The sequence below is a fragment of the Lactuca saligna genome, chromosome 1, assembly GCF_052625555.1.
Source record: "Lactuca saligna cultivar CGN05327 chromosome 1, ASM5262555v1, whole genome shotgun sequence".
In the NCBI taxonomy this organism is placed as follows: domain Eukaryota; kingdom Viridiplantae; phylum Streptophyta; class Magnoliopsida; order Asterales; family Asteraceae; genus Lactuca; species Lactuca saligna.
In genome coordinates, this window is record NC_136417.1 from 69,447,924 (window position 1) to 69,466,847 (window position 18,924).

Consider the following 18,924-nt stretch of genomic DNA (forward strand, 5'->3'; position numbering starts at 1 on the left):
GAAGGCATTGGTGTGTTAATTTATATGTATAGATACAGATACATATGCATTGATGACCGTTGGTTTGATAACGGCTATATGATGCCTCTTGTAATTTGTTGCTTATTGTATAAGGAAGAAAAAAAGGTTGTCTACTTTTTCAAATTGATGGTCAATTGACATTTTATTTTATTTAGAGGTTTAAAAAAATAGATGTTAATGAAATTTTGAGAAAATCCTTTACAATTTTTATATTTTATACGAAGATTTACTGTTTTATTTTTTCTAATATAAAATTCCTGTGTTTTAAGAAAAATAATTGTTGATAACTTGATATGTTATATATCCTATTAAAATGTGATCATTAAAGTAAAAGATTATTTCCTCAATAAAACAAGGGAATAAGACTAATTAAGGTAATTAACTTTTTGGTATGTTCACATGTAGGTAACTATGTTATTTTTGTATACATCAGGTAACAAACTTTTTGGAACTGTTCACATATAACCATTATGAACAAAATAATTAATTATGAACAAAATAATTAATTATGAACTTGTTGAAAGTTCATAATGATCATATGTGAACAGTTCCAAAAAGTTTGTTACCTAGATGTGTACAAAAAAAAAAAAAGATAGTTACCTATATGCGAACAACCCAAAAAGTTAATTACCTTAGTAAGTCCTATTCCCATAAAACAAAGGGTTTCTTAGAACATTTTTAATGAGACTTTTTTTTTTTTAAATCTTAATTATTATTAATATTTTTATATTAAGCATTTATTTTCATTAGAGCATATAACATTTTTTGTTCTTTTTTATTGACTACTTAATATATATCGAGTGGTGGTCAATATAGTTTAAAGTTTTGTACATCTAAGCCCTTCTCCTATAATGATGTATTATTTCATCCCTTTAGTTATATTTTAGTTTTAATTCATTGCAATTTCTTTACTAATTAATTATTTTTAGTCATATAATAGTCTTTAACAAACTGAATATACGACTCAGGAAGTGATTGAAGAACAAAGTCAACATCCAACTTCCTTGACACAACGATTCCTAACATTCCCAACCTGTCAATGTGTGACTTCATCTCCAAGATATGTGCACACACAGACCTTCCATTTTGATGTTTGCTTGCCAGTAGGGTTTGAGTGAACTTTAACTTGCCAATAGGGTTTGAGTGAACATCTCCAAGATATGTGCACACACAGACCTTCCACTACAACACAAAGAAGGGATTAATCTTTCACCTTGATTGTCTTGTGGAATATCATCTTCATGAGAAAAGCTTTTTCCAAAAGATTTGGGAAGACCATAGTTGTCAGAACTAGACATCTATAATGGGAGAAATTCAAGTTAGTTGATTTAAGTCCTTAATATAACACCCAAACTGAAATATTAAGGCTAGGACCCAACACAATATTCTACAATTTGGAAAAGGGATGTTGTAATCCAATTATAAAATATTTGAAGGTAGGTAAATGATGATTTACCAATTTCCACCATGAAAAACGAAAATGAATTTTAGGTTTTAAATGAATTGAAATTCCTAGATTCTTTTTAGATTCATTGAACTTTTCAATGGCATGTTTAATCTCGATTATGCTCTTTCAAAGTTTGTGACTAGGATGCCGATGATCACAAACAAGGTGTAATAACCATGCAAACTAGCTTGGTACACTTAATGTTACAAATCATCTAATCAATGTACCGGTTAACTACACACGCTCCATTGATCCATGATTAACATCAAGCTACCATTTGTCACACACTGTCAGTCCCAGATCAGTGTGCCGGTTAACCACACACGCTCCACTAACGACTTAACAAGGTGCAAAGTGCAATTTCATGGGTTAGCACCAAACTCACATTTTTCCTAAGTAACTAAGATTGAGAATTTATAAGTGTTTAGTTACTTGGCATTTTCATTATACTTTTAATGAGAATTATTGTCTTATCCTACCTGTTCGGCTAACGACCCTCCACTAGTCAAGGAAGCGGTAGGTGAGAGTGGACACCCATTAAACCACCATTTTATAGGCAGTATCCTTATACCCCCTTATAGAATGAGGCCTACTAACAGTAAGACCGACCTTTTACTTATACATATAATATATTAAACTTTTTAAATTTATATAGTATAAGGGTGTATTTTACACATTTAAAATACTTGGTGGTTTAATCTATTAATAAATTATACTTTGAATTTAATTAATCTTAAACCATGTTATTATGGATTCATTAAACTTCTCTTTTAATTAAACACTTTAATTAATTTAATAAAGTCCATAAGGTGTAATTGAACTATTCAAAGCATCTAGGTTATTAAAAATTCAAAATTAAAACTATTTAATTAATTTTTATGTTATAAACCCAAAAGTTGCATCTATTGAAACCTTTCAGTTACAAGAGTTAATGTTTTCATAATTTGAGATGTTTCAAATACAAAACTTGAGGGCAAGTCTTGTAACTCTTGAAAACCTTTTCATTTCTGTAACTTATGAGTTTAATGTCATTTTAATGGATGAGACCTTTCATGTTCCATAACTTGAGGACAAGTTATGGAAGTCACTAAAAACATTTAGATCAATTTTAACAAATAGAATTATCCTATAATCTAGGATTGATCTAATTTAACTCATAAGGCAAGATAATTCATATCAACAATTTACAAGTAACTTTGTTTTTCATATAAACCAACAATTATCTTTGGATTGGATGACTATAATCACTACCATATCAGAAAAAACAGATTTTATGATACAAAACAATTTGTGGTAGTGATCCGAATCCAATATAGGCCAAAAACCTCAAAAATTTGTCATCAGCCAGTGCAACTCGTCGAGCCAGGCTTTAGACTCGTCGAGTTCATCAATGGACTCGATGAGTTCAGCCTGGCTGAAGGCCATTTTCAGTTTGCTTCAACTTTAAACAATGAACAATGCAACTATATAACAAAAAACTACCCATGGCTCTAATATCATTGATAGGTTTTGTGTACTATAACACTCATATGGTGCACATACAACCCTAATAGCTTTGGATTTAAGTTTTATCTAGTTATAAATGCAATAAAATTTCCAAAGCATGAAGCCTGCAACTAGCATACAATTTTGACATATAACTCATAAAATCAAGTGAGAAGTATACCTCTTTATTGTAGCTTGTAGTTTTGGCCTTTTAAGAGCTTAGCACCTCAAGTGCGATGCCTCAAATGGTTCACAAACACCATGAACAAAGGAGGACTTTGAGAGAGAGGTTAAACATCACCAAAATTATCTAGGGTTTTCTTAAAACTCTTAGGGTCAACCGATTTTGGCTAAGGGGTGACATTTATATAGTGTAGGATTCCAAGAGTCTTGGGTAAACCCTAATTCATACACTTGGGTTATGATTCATATCTCATGTCGGATAATTCTTCATGGATACTTACATAAACTTAGCTCATCATGGATCAATAGCCCAAACACTATATATATATATATATATATATATATATATATATATATATATATATATATATATATATATATATCAATGATTTACATAATCAGTCCGCGTTTTAATTAGTCTCTTTTGATCACTAAATTAATTTTTGATCAATACTAATTAAATATTATGATTTATCAATTAATATATTAAACTTGTAATATATTAATAAGTCATAAATAACTTCTTTTTCAAATATTCATCCTATCAGATTGTTCTGGTGAAGGCAACCCAAATAGACCATGCTACTATCGGGTCAAGTACATACCAATTATCATTATGGTCTTAGGCACCTAATCCAATAGTTCAGCACGGGCTAATTTTGTGTTCAGCAGTTAGGACGAGACGTTATCTTCATCAGGGTTGTTCTGGATTTGTCTCCTATGTTATGGATACCCGGGAGAAGGGTAAGGTGACTGTGGATGATGTACCAGTTGTTTAGGAATATCTGGATGTGTTCCTGGATGACTTTCCTGGAGTGCCTACGGAGAGGCAAGTGAAGTTTCAGATTAACTTGGTTCTCGGTGCGGCTTCGACAGCCAAAGCACCTTATCGGTTAGCACCTCTATAGATGTCGGAGTTGTCTACACAGTTGCAGGAGCTATTAAACAAGGGAATATACGACCAAGTAGTTCTCCATGGGGAGCTTTGATCTTTTTTTGTAAGGAAAAAGGAAGGGTTGCATCGGATGTGTATCGATTACGGGGAGCTGAATAAGCTAATGGTGAAGAGCTATTATCCACTCCCGAGGATTGACGATTTATTTAACCAACTTCATGGTCCATCTTGGTTTTCCAATATTGGTTTACATTCAGTTTATAATCAGATAATGATCAGAGAGTAGGATGTGCAGAAGGCGGCCTTCCGAACTCGTTATGGTCATTACTAGTTCGTGGTAATGCCCTTTAAGCTCACCAATCCTCCAGCCGTATTCATGGACCTCATGAATCGCACATGCAGACCCATGTTAGATTGGCTTGTGATTTTATCGATGGCATCCTTGTCAATTCTAAGACCCAGGAGCTGCATGATGAGCATCTGAGGGAGGTATTGGAAACCCTGAGGAGGAAAGACTATATGAGAAGTTCTCCCAGTGTGAGTTCTGGTTGTGCGAGGTGCAGTTTCTGGGGCACCTTATCAACAAGAACGGTATTCTGGTAGATCCGGCCAAGGTTAAGGTGGTGATGAGATGGAAGGTTTCAAAGTCTCCAACTGAGATTCAGAGTTCTCTTGGATTGACAGGCTACTATAAAAGATTTATATATATATATATATATATATATATATATATATATATATATATATATATATATATATATATAGTATTTACTATAGGTAATCCATATCATTAAGATAGTTTTGATTGCTTTACTGAATTCATTATTATGTTGCTGATGAAAAAAATCAAGGTTCTATATAATGTAAAGCGTAATTTGGTGATAATGTCAAACCTTAAGTTTTAACGAGTCTTGATGAGTCACTCCGTTTGTAAGACAGGATTTAAGGTGACAATTTTGTATATAATTAATAATTATATATATATTTTAATATTATTCATTTATATATACATATATAACTTAAAACAATAATTTGTTGAAGTTTGACGACAAATACAAACCTTGAAATCATGACGTGTCAGTTTTTAGAACCTTGAAAAAAACACATAACTAAAAATAAATTAAATCAATTAGTTTTAGAGATAGGAATAACTGTTTATAAAATGAAAACAACCAAAATCCAAAAGTAAAGAAAAAACCATCTTAAAAAGCAAAGAAAAAAACATAACCAAAAAACGAAACCGAAAGAAATATGAAAAAACAAAAAAAAAAATAACTTAAAAAGTCGATTTCTATTAAAAATAAAACAAAAAACTCAAAAGTAGAAAGTAGAAACAAAAACAATTATTAGGTTTAATCGTAGAACTATAAACGAACTAAACATTCGACGGACCTTTAAAATGGATTACGTTTATTTAATAAATGAACAAACGTAAATACGATTTGCCCTGTAATTATAAAATATAACTTTTAGTGATATTAACTTGTAAGTCGCTGCTTATTTGTATGATAGGATATAGTGGGTTATATCAGTTTTTAGTGTAGTTTCCGACCAAATAATGAGTTTTCCGGTCAAATATGAATTTTCTGGTTATTCTTCTTCGACTAAACATTGATTTTCCGGTGAATTTTACGAGTTCTTTAAGGCCACGCATTTTTTCAGAAACAAATCAAAACTGGATTTTTGGGTTTTCAATTTCTAAGATGTTTGGGTTTTCAAGTAGGTTTTCGATTTTAGGTTCATTTTTTCATCAGATTTGCCATGGTTCTAAAATATATAACACACCAAATCTGAAAAACCGTTTATCAAATTTCTGGAGATTTTGTTTCATTAAAGTTGGGTTTCATCAGAATTCGAAAAATTCACCGGCAAATCCATGTTTTGCCGGAAGAGAAGATAACCTGATTCATATTTGTCCACAAAATTCATAAATCTAAGTTCTAGTATAAAAATTTGTAAAAAATCAAAATTTAGTTACCTACAAGTATAAGTTCTAATATAAAAATTTGTAAAAAAAATCAAAATTTAGTTACCTACAAGTACTTTTATTATCCATCCCTATTTTATTGTGTCCAATAATCCATTTCAACAACATTTAGAAAATATAAATGATCGAATTTCTTTATAAAATATATATTTTCAATGAACGAATGAAACATAGCTGCAGCAGCAGCATATTATAAAAATAAACAAATAAATAAAACATACAAAATTAATTTAATATAATTTTAAATCTCTTTCTTCAACACAAGCCCTAAACTTGGAACGGTGGTGTCCACACCGGCTTAGAGTTCTCCTCCGCCTGTACCTTCCCTCCGGTCTGGCTGCCTTCAACAAAAGCATAATACCTCAAGAAGAAAGCAAGAGTCAAAACCAACCATTCCAAACAGAACATCAAAACACAGAGCCCACCGGCCATCTTCAATATCACCGCCGCATCATCCTCCCTAACATACGACTTCAACGCCGCCAAGAAATTCGAAGTCGTCGTGAAAATCAGAACAGATACAGATCCCTGGAAAATCGCGGTGAGGACAGTCGCCACCATGTGGGCTGCATACCACTTGTTTGACCCGGCAGACACCGCGTTGCAGCCTGAGATGGCTCCGGCGATGGTGATGATATGGAGGAGGACAAGCAGTCCGCCGGAGACGGAGGGGAAAAGGCGGAGGGAGAGTGTGAGGAAGATGCAACTGGAGGCTGCTCCCAGTAAGACGTAATTGCTGATGAGGAAGAGCTTGTGGGTCTTGTAGTGTGATTGAACATCGCTTGAGAAACCCATTTGCTTAAACTTGTTAATTTTTCCGGGGAGCGGTGGCGGTGTTGGTGGCGATGTAATTACAGTTGCGGCGATGCGTGGAGATGTTAGATGGTGTTGAAGAGAAGGATTTAGTTGACGGTGATGGTGTCTGTGTGTGTATATATAGATAGTTAGATACAGAGACATTGAGGACCGTTGGTCTGATAACGGCTAGTTGGAGAAATAGTTGTCCAACGGCTATGAAGAAGATTCTTGTAATTTGTTTCTTTTTCTAAGAAGAAAGGGTTGTTTACCTTCTCAAATTGACACTCAAATGACACATTTATATAGAGAATTAAAAAAACTATTAAGGAAATTTTGAGAAAATCAGTTATCAGTTACATTTTATATATTTTTATTGAAAATCCATTATTTTATTTTATTTTCCTTTTAGAAAATCATTGATGTTTATAGATACTTTAAGAAAAATTATTTTGAACATGTTTGTAGCTAAATCAAAGGACTAGCGGTAGGACAGGAATCATTGGCTGGGCGAGCTGGGCCACGGTCCTGGGCATCACAATAATAGGGGTATCAGATTTGGTCCACTTATTAGAAATCTAATATTATTTTGGCCTAAATTTTGATCCACCAAGTTCAAGTGAGTCCGGTAGTAGGTTATCACAATATCGACAAAAGAAAACTAGGACGGAGCGCCCAATTTCAAACATCAGAAGATGAGGAGACGACCTTGCTTCATGCTACTTAAGGAAATGAGGCGACATGACTATTTCACGAAATCAGACTCTGTCGTTGCCCCTCAGACTCTGTCGTTGCCCCTCATACCTGCTATCATCGATGGATTTAAATGACTACTATTGGTATTTGTTGGACAATCTCGAATTGGGAAGTTTAAAGTGTAATGTTATTTGGGCTATTTGACCTTTTTGTCATTCACTCTACTCCCGGTATACTTTCGCTTCTTTGGTGGGGCTGCTGTTGCCCTCTGTTTGTTTGTTTTTTTTGGGCGGCGGAATGACAAAGGTGGTTTAATGACACTTTTGCACCTTATTATCTTGTATTTTAAACTGATGTTGCTCGGAAACTTCCTTAAAAATTGGACTTATTTGCCTCTTGATGATTGCAAACTTCTAAAGAGTTTTTTGGAAGTTCTTGTGCTTTGTTGAAGTGGTAAATATGGAGTTTTGACCATTATGACCTTGTCCATTTTAATGGTTGATGTTGTCATATTAGCTTTTAAAAGAATTTATGGTGTAATTGTTGGTATTTGTTATTCTTTTTTACAATCAAATCAAAACTTGATTGGTATTTTTTTGTGAGGCTTTAAGAGTTCATTGCTATTATTTTATGGTTGAAGATTCGATTACCTAACTAGGTACCTCTCAAATTGGCATTCTCTCTTTCGCACTTTAATGTTTCTGTATATTTTGAGTAATTGATTGAACTCGTTGTATCTTTGTTCAACTTGCTGTTGTCTTTTTTATTTCTATATATTTGTTTTCCATTAAAAAAAAACTATTCTAGTGGTCATAATTGGTAAGATCTCTTAAAATCATCGACTAAAATCCTTAGGCTCTTTATGTACATGAACATACAACGCTTTAAACTTTAAGACTATATTATGCAGCCAAATGGAAATGAGGTTTTTACAAACTAATATTACTTCTACTACTGTAAAAAGAAATGAGGATTTTACAAATGGAAATGAGGTTTATACAAACTAATATTACTTCTGCTGTAAAAGGGAATATTTTAATTTATGTGGTCTTTAAAGTTGCCAAAGTCAAGTTTGACACTAATTTTTATGTGTTTACTCATTACATTTGTTTATCTCTTGTTCATTAGATTTTGGAATTGGATACATAAGATAACTTGTTTCTTAATGGTTGGAACTAAAGTGGGTATACTAATTAAACTAAAGATAAAAGTCAAACGTTATATATATATATATATATATATATATATATATATATATATATATATATATATATATATATATATATATATATATATATATATATATATATATATATATTCTAAAATAACGTATTTAATTGCTAATTATTTGCTAACTATTTTGTTCTTTAATTATTATATTACATTTATGTAGTTCACACTATTTTTTATATATCCTAAAATATAGGGGCATGATTTATTATATCTTGCCTTGGACATTGAAAACCAATGGATCGGACCTGAGTATCATTTTATCATTTTTATAAAGTTGTGATCTCATTTAAAATATGATGTTTTAAAAGGTAATTTACAAATAGATTAAATACTTTTTTATTGTCGATGATAAAATAATATGATATAGCTTATTATGCTTTCTGCAATACCCACAATGAGAAGGGTTGTGGTAAGTTGTACGTGAACACCACCCTGAACCTTCGTGGTCGAGCATGATTGTGATGATTTCTGAAGCCAAAAACGGCGTACAACGTACAATGAAAACTATTTACTCTTTTGAATCTTTGTTGATCATGTAACCACTACTTTGGCATTTTTTTATTAAATCTTTACCTATATAAATACCACTATAAACATTCGTATATTTCACACAACTCTTCTTTTCTTTTATTCATATTCACACATTTGTGTTGCTCTTTCAAAAACCATGGCTCCCAAAAGGATGAATTAATCGAAAGATGAAGAAAAGAAGTTAGCACAAGCATGGGTGTCGGTTTCGGAAAACGGAGATAGTCAAATCTCTAGAGATTTATTTGGGAAAAGTTGGAAGTGTTTTCTATGGTTTAATGGATTCTACAAGTCGAAATCTCGACAGAATATGTCGGAAGTGGTGCGATATGAGGGTAATGTTACTAGTTCAATGGAATTTACAACTTTGTTATAAACAATTGTAACGCCTGTGTTTCTGGGCTTGTCATTAATGTTGATATAATAGTCTAGGTAACCTTTGTAACCTGTTTTGAAATAATAAAAGTGTATTATTTGAGTATTATGTGTTTTGTGCTTAACTATGTGACTTAATTGAATTAAGAATAAAAATAAGCGTCAAAATGAAATGTTATATCAGCTCGATATCTATGGATAATGTTGTAGTAGTTGAAATGAGGTTTCCGAATATATAAAGAATGCCGAAATCCGAGTTATAACGAAGAAGTTATGACATGTCGAAGTTTCGCGACAGAACCGGCAACGCTAAACGACGTAAAAAGTGAAATTTACGTTAGAGCGATATTTAGCCTTAGTAATCTAAACGAAAGTCTTAGAGTTCGTTAAACCGAGAGCGTGCATAAAAAGAACGCCCAAATCGGATTTCGTATGAGGAAGTTATGATTTTTTGAAGTTTCGACTTAGCAGTATGCAGTCTGAATACTTGATTTGAGATCGAGCGGTATTTAGCCGAAATAATCTAAACGAGAATCGAGGATCTCATTAATTGTAGTAAAACGATAAAAAGATAGGCGAAAACGGACGTCGGATGAAGAAGTTATGAATTTATAACGGAGTTTTCCTGTCCCGGCCTACTAAAATAAATTCAAAATTAGCCGACGGAGTCTAAACGAAAGTTGTAGACCGTAGTCTCACCTACGCGGGGATATAAAGAACATCGAAAACGGAGTTTGTATGAGGATGATATGAATTTTTGAAGTTTAGTAAATATTTTCGATATTAAATTTAAATATAAATTTTCGATATTAACCGGGGGGGGGGGGGGGGGGGGGGGGGGACGGGGGGAGTCACCGGGCTTATCCAGGTTATGCCTAGCATAACCTAAGATTACGCCCAGCGTAATGTGGGTTTCAGCGCCTTATAAAAGGAGGTCGAGGCTGCCTTATTCCTTTGATCATTTCTCTTATTTCTCTCGCATTTTTGCATCGTTTTTCGTGCAAGAATTATCCCGAACCCCCTGTATCATTCCTGAGCCCCGAAGCCCCAAAGATCCCGAGAAGTGTGATTCCCGAGCCGAAGCTCTGCCCGCGAGGATCCCGGTTTTTGTGAAGATCTTCCAGATCTACCGAAGAACACTAGTTCTACAAGTCGTAGTGTTGTCCGATCTCTTCTGATCAAGTGAGTGTGTAGTTAACTTCTTCTAACGCATAATTATTAAGTATTTTATACGAAATACGTGTTATGTGTGTATATTTGGTTGTTATATGCGTGAATGTATATTCACTTTCTTCTATCTCATAGATCCGATTTATTCTCTATGAAATATGTGTTATGTGTGTGTGCCTCATCTGTTATGTGGAATATGTATTGATTGAACATGCTATACAGGTTTTAAACTATGTATAAAAATATATATTTTTATCTACTAATATGTTGGGTAGAACATGGGTAGATAGTTGATGTGTGATAAACAGATGAGAGGCCTCGATGTTGTTGTTGTTGTTGACCTACTCATCTAGCGGAGTATGGATGACGACCACAGACTCTTTCTAGACAGTCTTGTGGAATGCTAGCATGTTCATAACAAGTAGGTGTTGTGAACGAGCTGTTCACCGGTGTACTCTATCCCCCTCATGGTTTCCTTTAGGATATCTATTGTTGAGGAAACCCCTTAACAGTAATGTCCGTCCCGATGAAAATCCTAGATTAGGTCCCTTGAGATAGATGTTGTTTTAGGGACGTAAAGTGAGGATAACGGGAATGGGTAATCGGGTTATTGTTGGTTGGTGAAATTAAATATAATTTATTTATTGTGGGTTGAAAACCCTATATGCTCACCAGACTCCCAAGTCTGACCCACTCAATTTTATTTGTATTACAGGAAGTGGCGCAAGGGCATAAGATGGATGAATCATCGAGTTGTTTTGTTTACAAGTCTGTATATGTATATATTTGTTGAATGACTTGTAATGTTATCGTTTATGCTTTATGGTCTGTATCGGAACATGACATCCCGAGTTTTTTTTTTTTTTTTTGGAAAGGGAACTTCCCTAACGAGGGTTTCCGGGCCAGCTTTCGCGCACCGACTAATCCCCCGCTGCAAACATAAAGCTTTGCTTCATGCCCTGGAGTCACTGCAGGCGAACCTCCATGGCCACAAGGGCTGAGTGGTGCTAGGATTTGAACATGGGTCAATAGGACATCCCGAGTTTTGATTATATAATGAAAATGCATCTCTTGATGAAATGCTTTGATAAATATTATTTTATCATATTTTGTTTTTGGGAACAAATTCTACATCTCTTTTAAATCAAAAGGATTTACTCTGAAATTATTTCAAAAAGCATAAATGAAATCGGTCTTTTGTGGCCGAGATTTTAGGGATGTCACAGTTGGTATCAGAGCATTAGGTTAAGCGAACTAGGAATTTGTAGGATGTCTAGACTTAAACTTAGAATGCTAAGTGGAGATTGCGAGGTGTGTGTCTGTTAAATTTTAGACACAAGCACTAGTAAATTTTAGGAAGCTGCCTAAAATGCTTTTACGTGCTAAATGTTATATGTTGCCATATATGATTTTATTTGTTCGGATCTACGGTTTGTTGCCAACCGGATCTGAAGGTTTATGTGTTTAAGATTCTAAGCGTATGTCTACGATATTAGGACTAGCATGTAATCGTTTCGGAGTGATAAGGATGATTTGAATATCTATCGTAAATGAAGATCTAAATTTCACCTTATTCGGTGTATAGATAAAAAATGGTGAGAAAAAGAAGTGGTGTTGGAAACGCAAACGAGAACAGGAATCAACCGCCTGTAATTCAACAAGTAGTTGTTGAAGCTGCTACACCAGAACAGATCACCATGGCTGGAGTGCAAGCCATGATTCGGGCTATGTTAGCCGAACAAAGGGAAGAAATGCGACAGATGTTGCATGGAAATAGGGACGAACCTATCATACCTAACGTGGAACCCGAACCGATTCCCGAACAATTGGAGGAAGGGAACAATAGTCACATTGTGAGTCAAATTGGGACTCAAGAAGAACGAAGGAACGATCCGGAAAGGAGAAACAACAATGATGGGCGAATGTACAAGAATTTCTTGGGCGCGAAGCCGCCAAGTCTTTCTGGAAGCCCGAATCCTGTTGAGATAATGGATTGGATCTCTGAAATGGAGATGGTATTTGAAAGTTGCGACTGTAGCAACAAACAGAAGACTGTTTTCGCAGTTAGACAGCTGAAGACTGTAGTCTTGAGTTGGTGGAAGTTGTTGGAAGATACTATGCCACGAGGAGAAGCCCTAAAAATGTCATAAGAGGAGTTCTTGGAACAACTAAGGGTGCAGTATTGTTCAGAGATAGATATGATTGATCTGAATAATTAGTTCCAAAACTTGAAGAAGGGGAGGATGAGCATAGATGACTATGCTACTGCGTTCACTGAGAAAATGAAGTTATTTCCGTACCTAGTACCAACGGCTCTCCAAGATTGAGAGGTTCGCCAATGGACTGCCTGCCGACTTTGGCCCGACAGTCAAGATGACAACTACTCTGAAAACGGCTGTTCGAGCAGCTAAGAATGTGGAGGCCCAATAGAAGGAAAAGGGTCTGGAGAGGATAGAGGTTGGTGAAAAGAGGAAGTTCGATGGAACTTTAGGGTCCAATAATAAAAACAAGTTCTCGAAGTCTGGTTCGAGGGGAGGTGGAGTCGAAGCCAAGTGGTGCGACAAATGTAAGAAGAAGCATCATGGAAAATGTGAGGTAGTGGCCACATGCTACAAATGTGGAAAGCCAGGGCACTATGCCAATGAATGCACCATCACCAAGAAAGTTTGCTATGGTTGCGGTGAGGAGGGGTACATCTCAAGGGATTATCCGAAAAAGAAGGAAGTAGCTAGACCCAACATTCCGCCAAAGCCAAAAGCAAGAGCATTCCAGATGACACTGGAAGCTGCTAAAGATGAAGCTGATGTCACTTCAGGTACCTTTCTCATAAACACATTGCCTGCCCAAATTTTATTTGATTATGGAGCCAACTACTCCTTTATATCGCATGAATTTGGTAGAAAACTAGCTTTGCCTGTTGATAGACTGGATAATGCCTTATTAGTCGAAGTTGCTAGTGGCAAGTTTGTACCTGTTAGCCATCGTATGAAAAACATCTTAATTGACTTGAATGGGAATAAATTCCACGAGGAATTATTGCCTATAGAACTTAATGGTTTCGACATTGTATTGGGAATGGATTGGCTTAGTACCAATGATGCCGAGATATTGTGCAGAAAGAAGATAGTCAAAGTAAACCCGCCAGGGAAGGAATCGTTTATGGTGTATGGAGATAAACGCAGAGTAAGTTCTGGAATCATTTCTCTAATGAAAGCCAGAAAATGTTTGACCAAGGGGTGTACATCATACTTAGCATTTGTGATCGATGCTAAGAAGGAAAAGAAGGTGATGCAGAATATTCCCGTTGTGTGTGATTATCTGGAAGTATTTCCCGAAGATCTTCCTGGATTACCTCCTGATCGACAAGTGGAATTCCGTATTGACTTGTTGCCCGGAACAACGCCAATTGCAAAAGCACCTTATCGATTAGCACCGACAGAGATGAAGGAGCTGATGATGCAACTTCAGGAGTTATTGGACAAAGGTTTCATTAGACCTAGTTCATCACCCTAGGGAGCTCCGATGTTATTCGTGAATAAGAAAGATGGAAGCATGAGGATGTGCATTGATTACCGAGAGCTTCATAAGGCAACAATAAAGAATAGATATCCGTTGTCGAGGATTGATGACCTGTTCGATCAACTACAAGGTTCAAATTAATTTTCAAAGATCGACCTAAGGTCAGGATATCATCAGCTAAAGGTAAAAGAGCAGGATATAGAGAAGACTGCATTCAGAACGCGTTATGGACACTACGAGTTCTTGGTTATATCGTATGGACTGACCAATGCTCCAGCAGCATTCATGGATTTAATGAACAGAGTTTGTAAACCGTTCCTTGATAAATCTGTGATAGTGTTCATAGATGACATTCCGATTTATTCGAAAAGCCAAGACGAGCATGGCAGACACTTGCGAGAAGTGTTGGAAGTCTTGAAGAAGGAGAAGCTTTATGCAAAGTTCTGCAAATGTGATTTTTGGATTCGAGAAGTCCAATTCTTGGGTCACGTGGTCAACCAAGAAGGGATAATGGTTGATCCAGCGAAGATCGAAGCTGTGATGAAGTGTGAACAACCAAAAAGTCCCACGGAGATCCAAAGCTTTTTAGGATTAGCCGGATATTACCGAAGGTTTATCCAAGGTTTTTCTTCGATCGCTACTCCATTGACAGCTTTGACCCACAAAGGAACTACTTATGCTTGGAGTGAGAAGCATAAAGAAGCATTCGAGAAGCTAAAGAAGAAACTATGCGAGGCACCGATACTTTCTCTACCCGATGGATTTGAAGACTTCGTTTTTTATAGCGATGCGTCTGGTGTTGGATTGGGTTTTTTTTTACCCAAAGAGATAAGGTGATCGCGTATACATCTCGACAGCTAAAAGAGCATGAAAAGAACTACCCGGCTCATGATTTGGAGTTGGCAGCGGTAGTTTTCGCTCTGAAAATATGGAGGCATTACCTCTATGGCACGAAGTGAAAACTTTTCACTGATCATAAGAGTCTCCAATATCTCTTCGGTCAGAAGGAATTGAATACGAGGCAACGATGCTGGCTAGAATTGCTTAAGGACTACGACTGTGAGATACTTTACCACCCTGGTAAAGCAAATGTTATTGCTGATTCTTTCAGTCGGAAAGTCAATCTTGAAAGAAAAAGGCCAAGAGCGTTGAGAATTGAAGTTGTCTCGACTATTGTGGAAAGTATAAAGAAAGCTCAAAGGGAAGCTTCTGAGAAGAATGACCGAAAGGAGGAACGTTTGGGCAAAACGTTGGTGTTCGGTGTAAACAGTCATGGACTGAAGGTGTTCCAAGATCGGATTTGGATACCTAAGACAGGAGGAGTCAGAGATCTTCTGATGGAAGAAGCTCACAAGACCATGTACTCGATTCATCCCGGTAACACTAAAATGTATAGGGACCTGAAACCCTACTATTGGTGGCCGACGATGAAGTTTGATGTTGCAAAGTATGTGGCTGAGTGTGTGACTTGTGCAAGAGTCAAGACACAACATCAGAAACCGTACGGGAGTTTAGAACCATTGCTTGTGCCTATGGGTAAGTGGGAAGACATTGCTATGGATTTTGTCACTAAACTGCCCAGAACAAAGAATGGTCACGACATGATTTGGGTGGTCGTTGATCGATTCACTAAGAGTGCGCATTTCATAGCAGCCAAGGAGAAATGGTCTATGGAAAAGCTTGCGAAGTCTTACGTGAAGGAAATTGTGAGGCTTCACGGTGTTCCGTTAATGATTGTATTGGATCGTGATAGCCGTTTCACCTCGAGGTTTTGGAAAAGTCTACAAGAGGAAATAGGTACCAAGTTGTGTTTAAGTACAGCTTACCATCCGCAGACTGATGGTCAGAGCGAACGGACAATACAAACACTTGAAGATATGCTGAGAGCATGTACTCTGGAATTCCAAGGTAACTGGGATGAACATTTACCTTTGGTAGAATTTTCCTATAATAATAGTTTTCACTCGAGCATAAAGATGGCACCTTATCAAGCTTTGTACGGACATAAGTGTCGTACGCCATCTTGTTGGCATGAGGCTGGGGAAAGCAGTTTATGGGACCCGAGTTGGTTCATCAAACTGCTGAAAAGTTGAAAATAATTAGGGAAAGAATGTTAGCAGCTTAGGATCGTCAAAAGAGTTATGCTGACAACAAGCGAAGACCGATGACTTTTGAAGTTGGAGATTCGGTTTTGCTTAAAGTATCGCCGTGGAAGGGACTTATAAGATTTGGTAAAAGGGGAAAATTAAATCCAAGGTTTATTGGACCATTTAAAGTTCTTCAGAGGATTGGGAACCAAGCTTACAAGCTCGAACTACCAGAAGAACTGAATGGAATTCATAACACTTTCCATGTGTGTTATTTGAGGAAGTTCACGGGAGAAGTTCCCGACATGATTCCACTTTCGGAGTTGAGAATCGATGAGAACAAAAGGTTGATTGAAGAACCAGAGGAAATCGTTGACCGAAAGACTAAAAAGTTGCGATGCAAGATGGTCGATTTAGTGCTTGTCCGATGGAAACACACGAATGGGTCAAATCTCACCTGGGAGACGGAGAGTGACATGATGGGTCGCTATCCGCATTTGTTTGTTGATGTGTGATTCCGGGGACGGAATCATTCTAAGGTGGAGAGAATTCTAACGACTGTGTTTCTGGGATTATCATTAATGTTGATATAATAGTCTAGGTTAACCTTTGTAACCCATTTTGAAATAATAAAAGTGTATTATTTGAGTATTATGTGTTTTGTGCTTAACTATGTGACTTAATTGAATTAAGAATAAAAATAAGCGTCAAAATGAAATGTTATATCAGCTCGATATCTATGGATAATGTTGTAGTAGTTGAAATGAGGTTTCCGAATATATAAAGAATGCCGAAATCCGAGTTATAACGAAGAAGTTATGACCTGTCGAAGTTTCGCGACAGAATCGGCAACGCTAAACGACGTAAAAAGTGAAATTTACGTTAGAGCAATATTTAGCCTTAGTAATCTAAACGAAAGTCTTAGAGTTCGTTAAACCGAGAGCGTGCATAAAAAGAACGCCCAAGTCGGATTTCGTATGAGGAAGTTATGATTTTTTGAAGTTTCGACTTAGCAGTATGCAGTCCGAATACTTGATTTGAGATCAAGCGGTATTTAGCCGAAACAATCTAAACGAGAATCGAGGATCTCATTAATTGTAGTAAAACGATAAAAAGATAGGCGAAAACGGACGTCGGATGAAGAAGTTATGAATTTATAACGGAGTTTTCCTGTCCCGGCCTACTAAAATAAATAATAAAAATAAATTCAAAATTAGCCAACGGAGTCTAAACGAAAGTTGTAGACCGTAGTCTCACCTACGCGGGGATATAAAGAACGTCGAAAACGGAGTTCGTATGAGGAAAATATGAATTTTTGAAGTTTATTAAATATTTTCGATATTAAATTTAAATATAAATTTTCGATATTATCCAGAGGGGAGGGGGGGGGGGGGGGGGGAGTCACCGGACTTATCCAGGTTACGCCCAGCGTAACCTAAGATTACGCCCAACGTAATGTGGGTTTCCTTTGATCATTTCTCTTATTTCTCTCGCGTTTTTGCATCGTTTTTCGTGCAAGAATTATCCCGAAGCCCCTGTATCATTCCCGAGCCCCGAAGAAAATCCTCGAAGATCCCGAGAAGTGTAATTCCCGATCCGAAGCTTTGCCCGCGAAGAGCCCGGTTTTTGTGAAGATCTACCGAAGAATACTACTTCTACAAGTCGCAGTGTTGTCCGATCATCTTCTGATCAAGTGAGTGTGTAGTTAACTTCTTCTAACGCATAATTATTAAGTATTTTATACGAAATACGTGTTATGTGTATATTTGGTTGTTATATGCGTGAATGTATATTCACTTTCTTCTATCTCATAGATCCGATTTATTCTCTATGAAATATGTGTTATGTGTGTGTGCCTCATCTGTTATGTGGAATATGTATTGATTGAACATGCTATACAGGTTTTAAACTATGTATAAAAATATATATTTGTATCTACTAATATGTTGGGTAGAACATGGGTAGATAGTTGATGTATGATAAACAGATGAGAGGCCTCGATGTTGTTGTTGTTGTTGACCTAGTCATCTAGCGGAGTATGGATGACGACCACAGACTCTTTCTAGATAGTCTTGTGGAACGCTAGCAGGTTCATAACCTGTAGGTGTTGTGAACGATGTGTTCACCGGTGTACGATATCGAGATACAAACTGCTGGACAATAAGTATGACTATGTTCCATGTAATTGTCCGCACGATATCTAGAACGGAGGATTATACGATCCCTTATCTAAAGGACAAGTTACTGATAAGATCAGAGTTTGACAACGTCTTTGAGAGCTACGATTGCTAATCGGATTGTATTTACATTTGTAGTTACTAGACTTATCCAAGCAAGAGACTGTTGGATTAGTTTCTAAGCCCATAACTATATTTGGTAAGTATTTGACTCGATTGTGCATGGTCCTTTTGGGTTGCCTTCACCAAAGCAACATGATAGGATGATTTATGAATAAAGGGGTTATTATGATTTATTAATATGTTATATGAATAATATATTAATA

At 36.1% G+C, this 18,924-nt stretch overlaps 1 protein-coding gene across 1 annotated transcript; it reads right to left on the bottom strand.

Annotated features, from left to right (window-relative positions):
* Nucleotides 1-6,125: 6,125 nt before the first annotated feature.
* On the bottom strand, nt 6,126-6,937 carry LOC145039376 (uncharacterized). The gene has a single exon (XM_078987442.1). It carries the CDS (start codon nt 6,811-6,813, stop codon nt 6,286-6,288), a length of 528 nt encoding a protein of 175 aa, XP_078843568.1. The 5' UTR covers nt 6,814-6,937; the 3' UTR covers nt 6,126-6,285.
* Nucleotides 6,938-18,924: the final 11,987 nt, after the last annotated feature.

What these genes read in the sequence shown, in the direction of transcription:
- LOC145039376 (XM_078987442.1), bottom strand. Translation starts at nt 6,813, where the DNA reads ATGGGTTTCTCAAGCGATGTTCAATCACACTACAAGACCCACAAGCTC.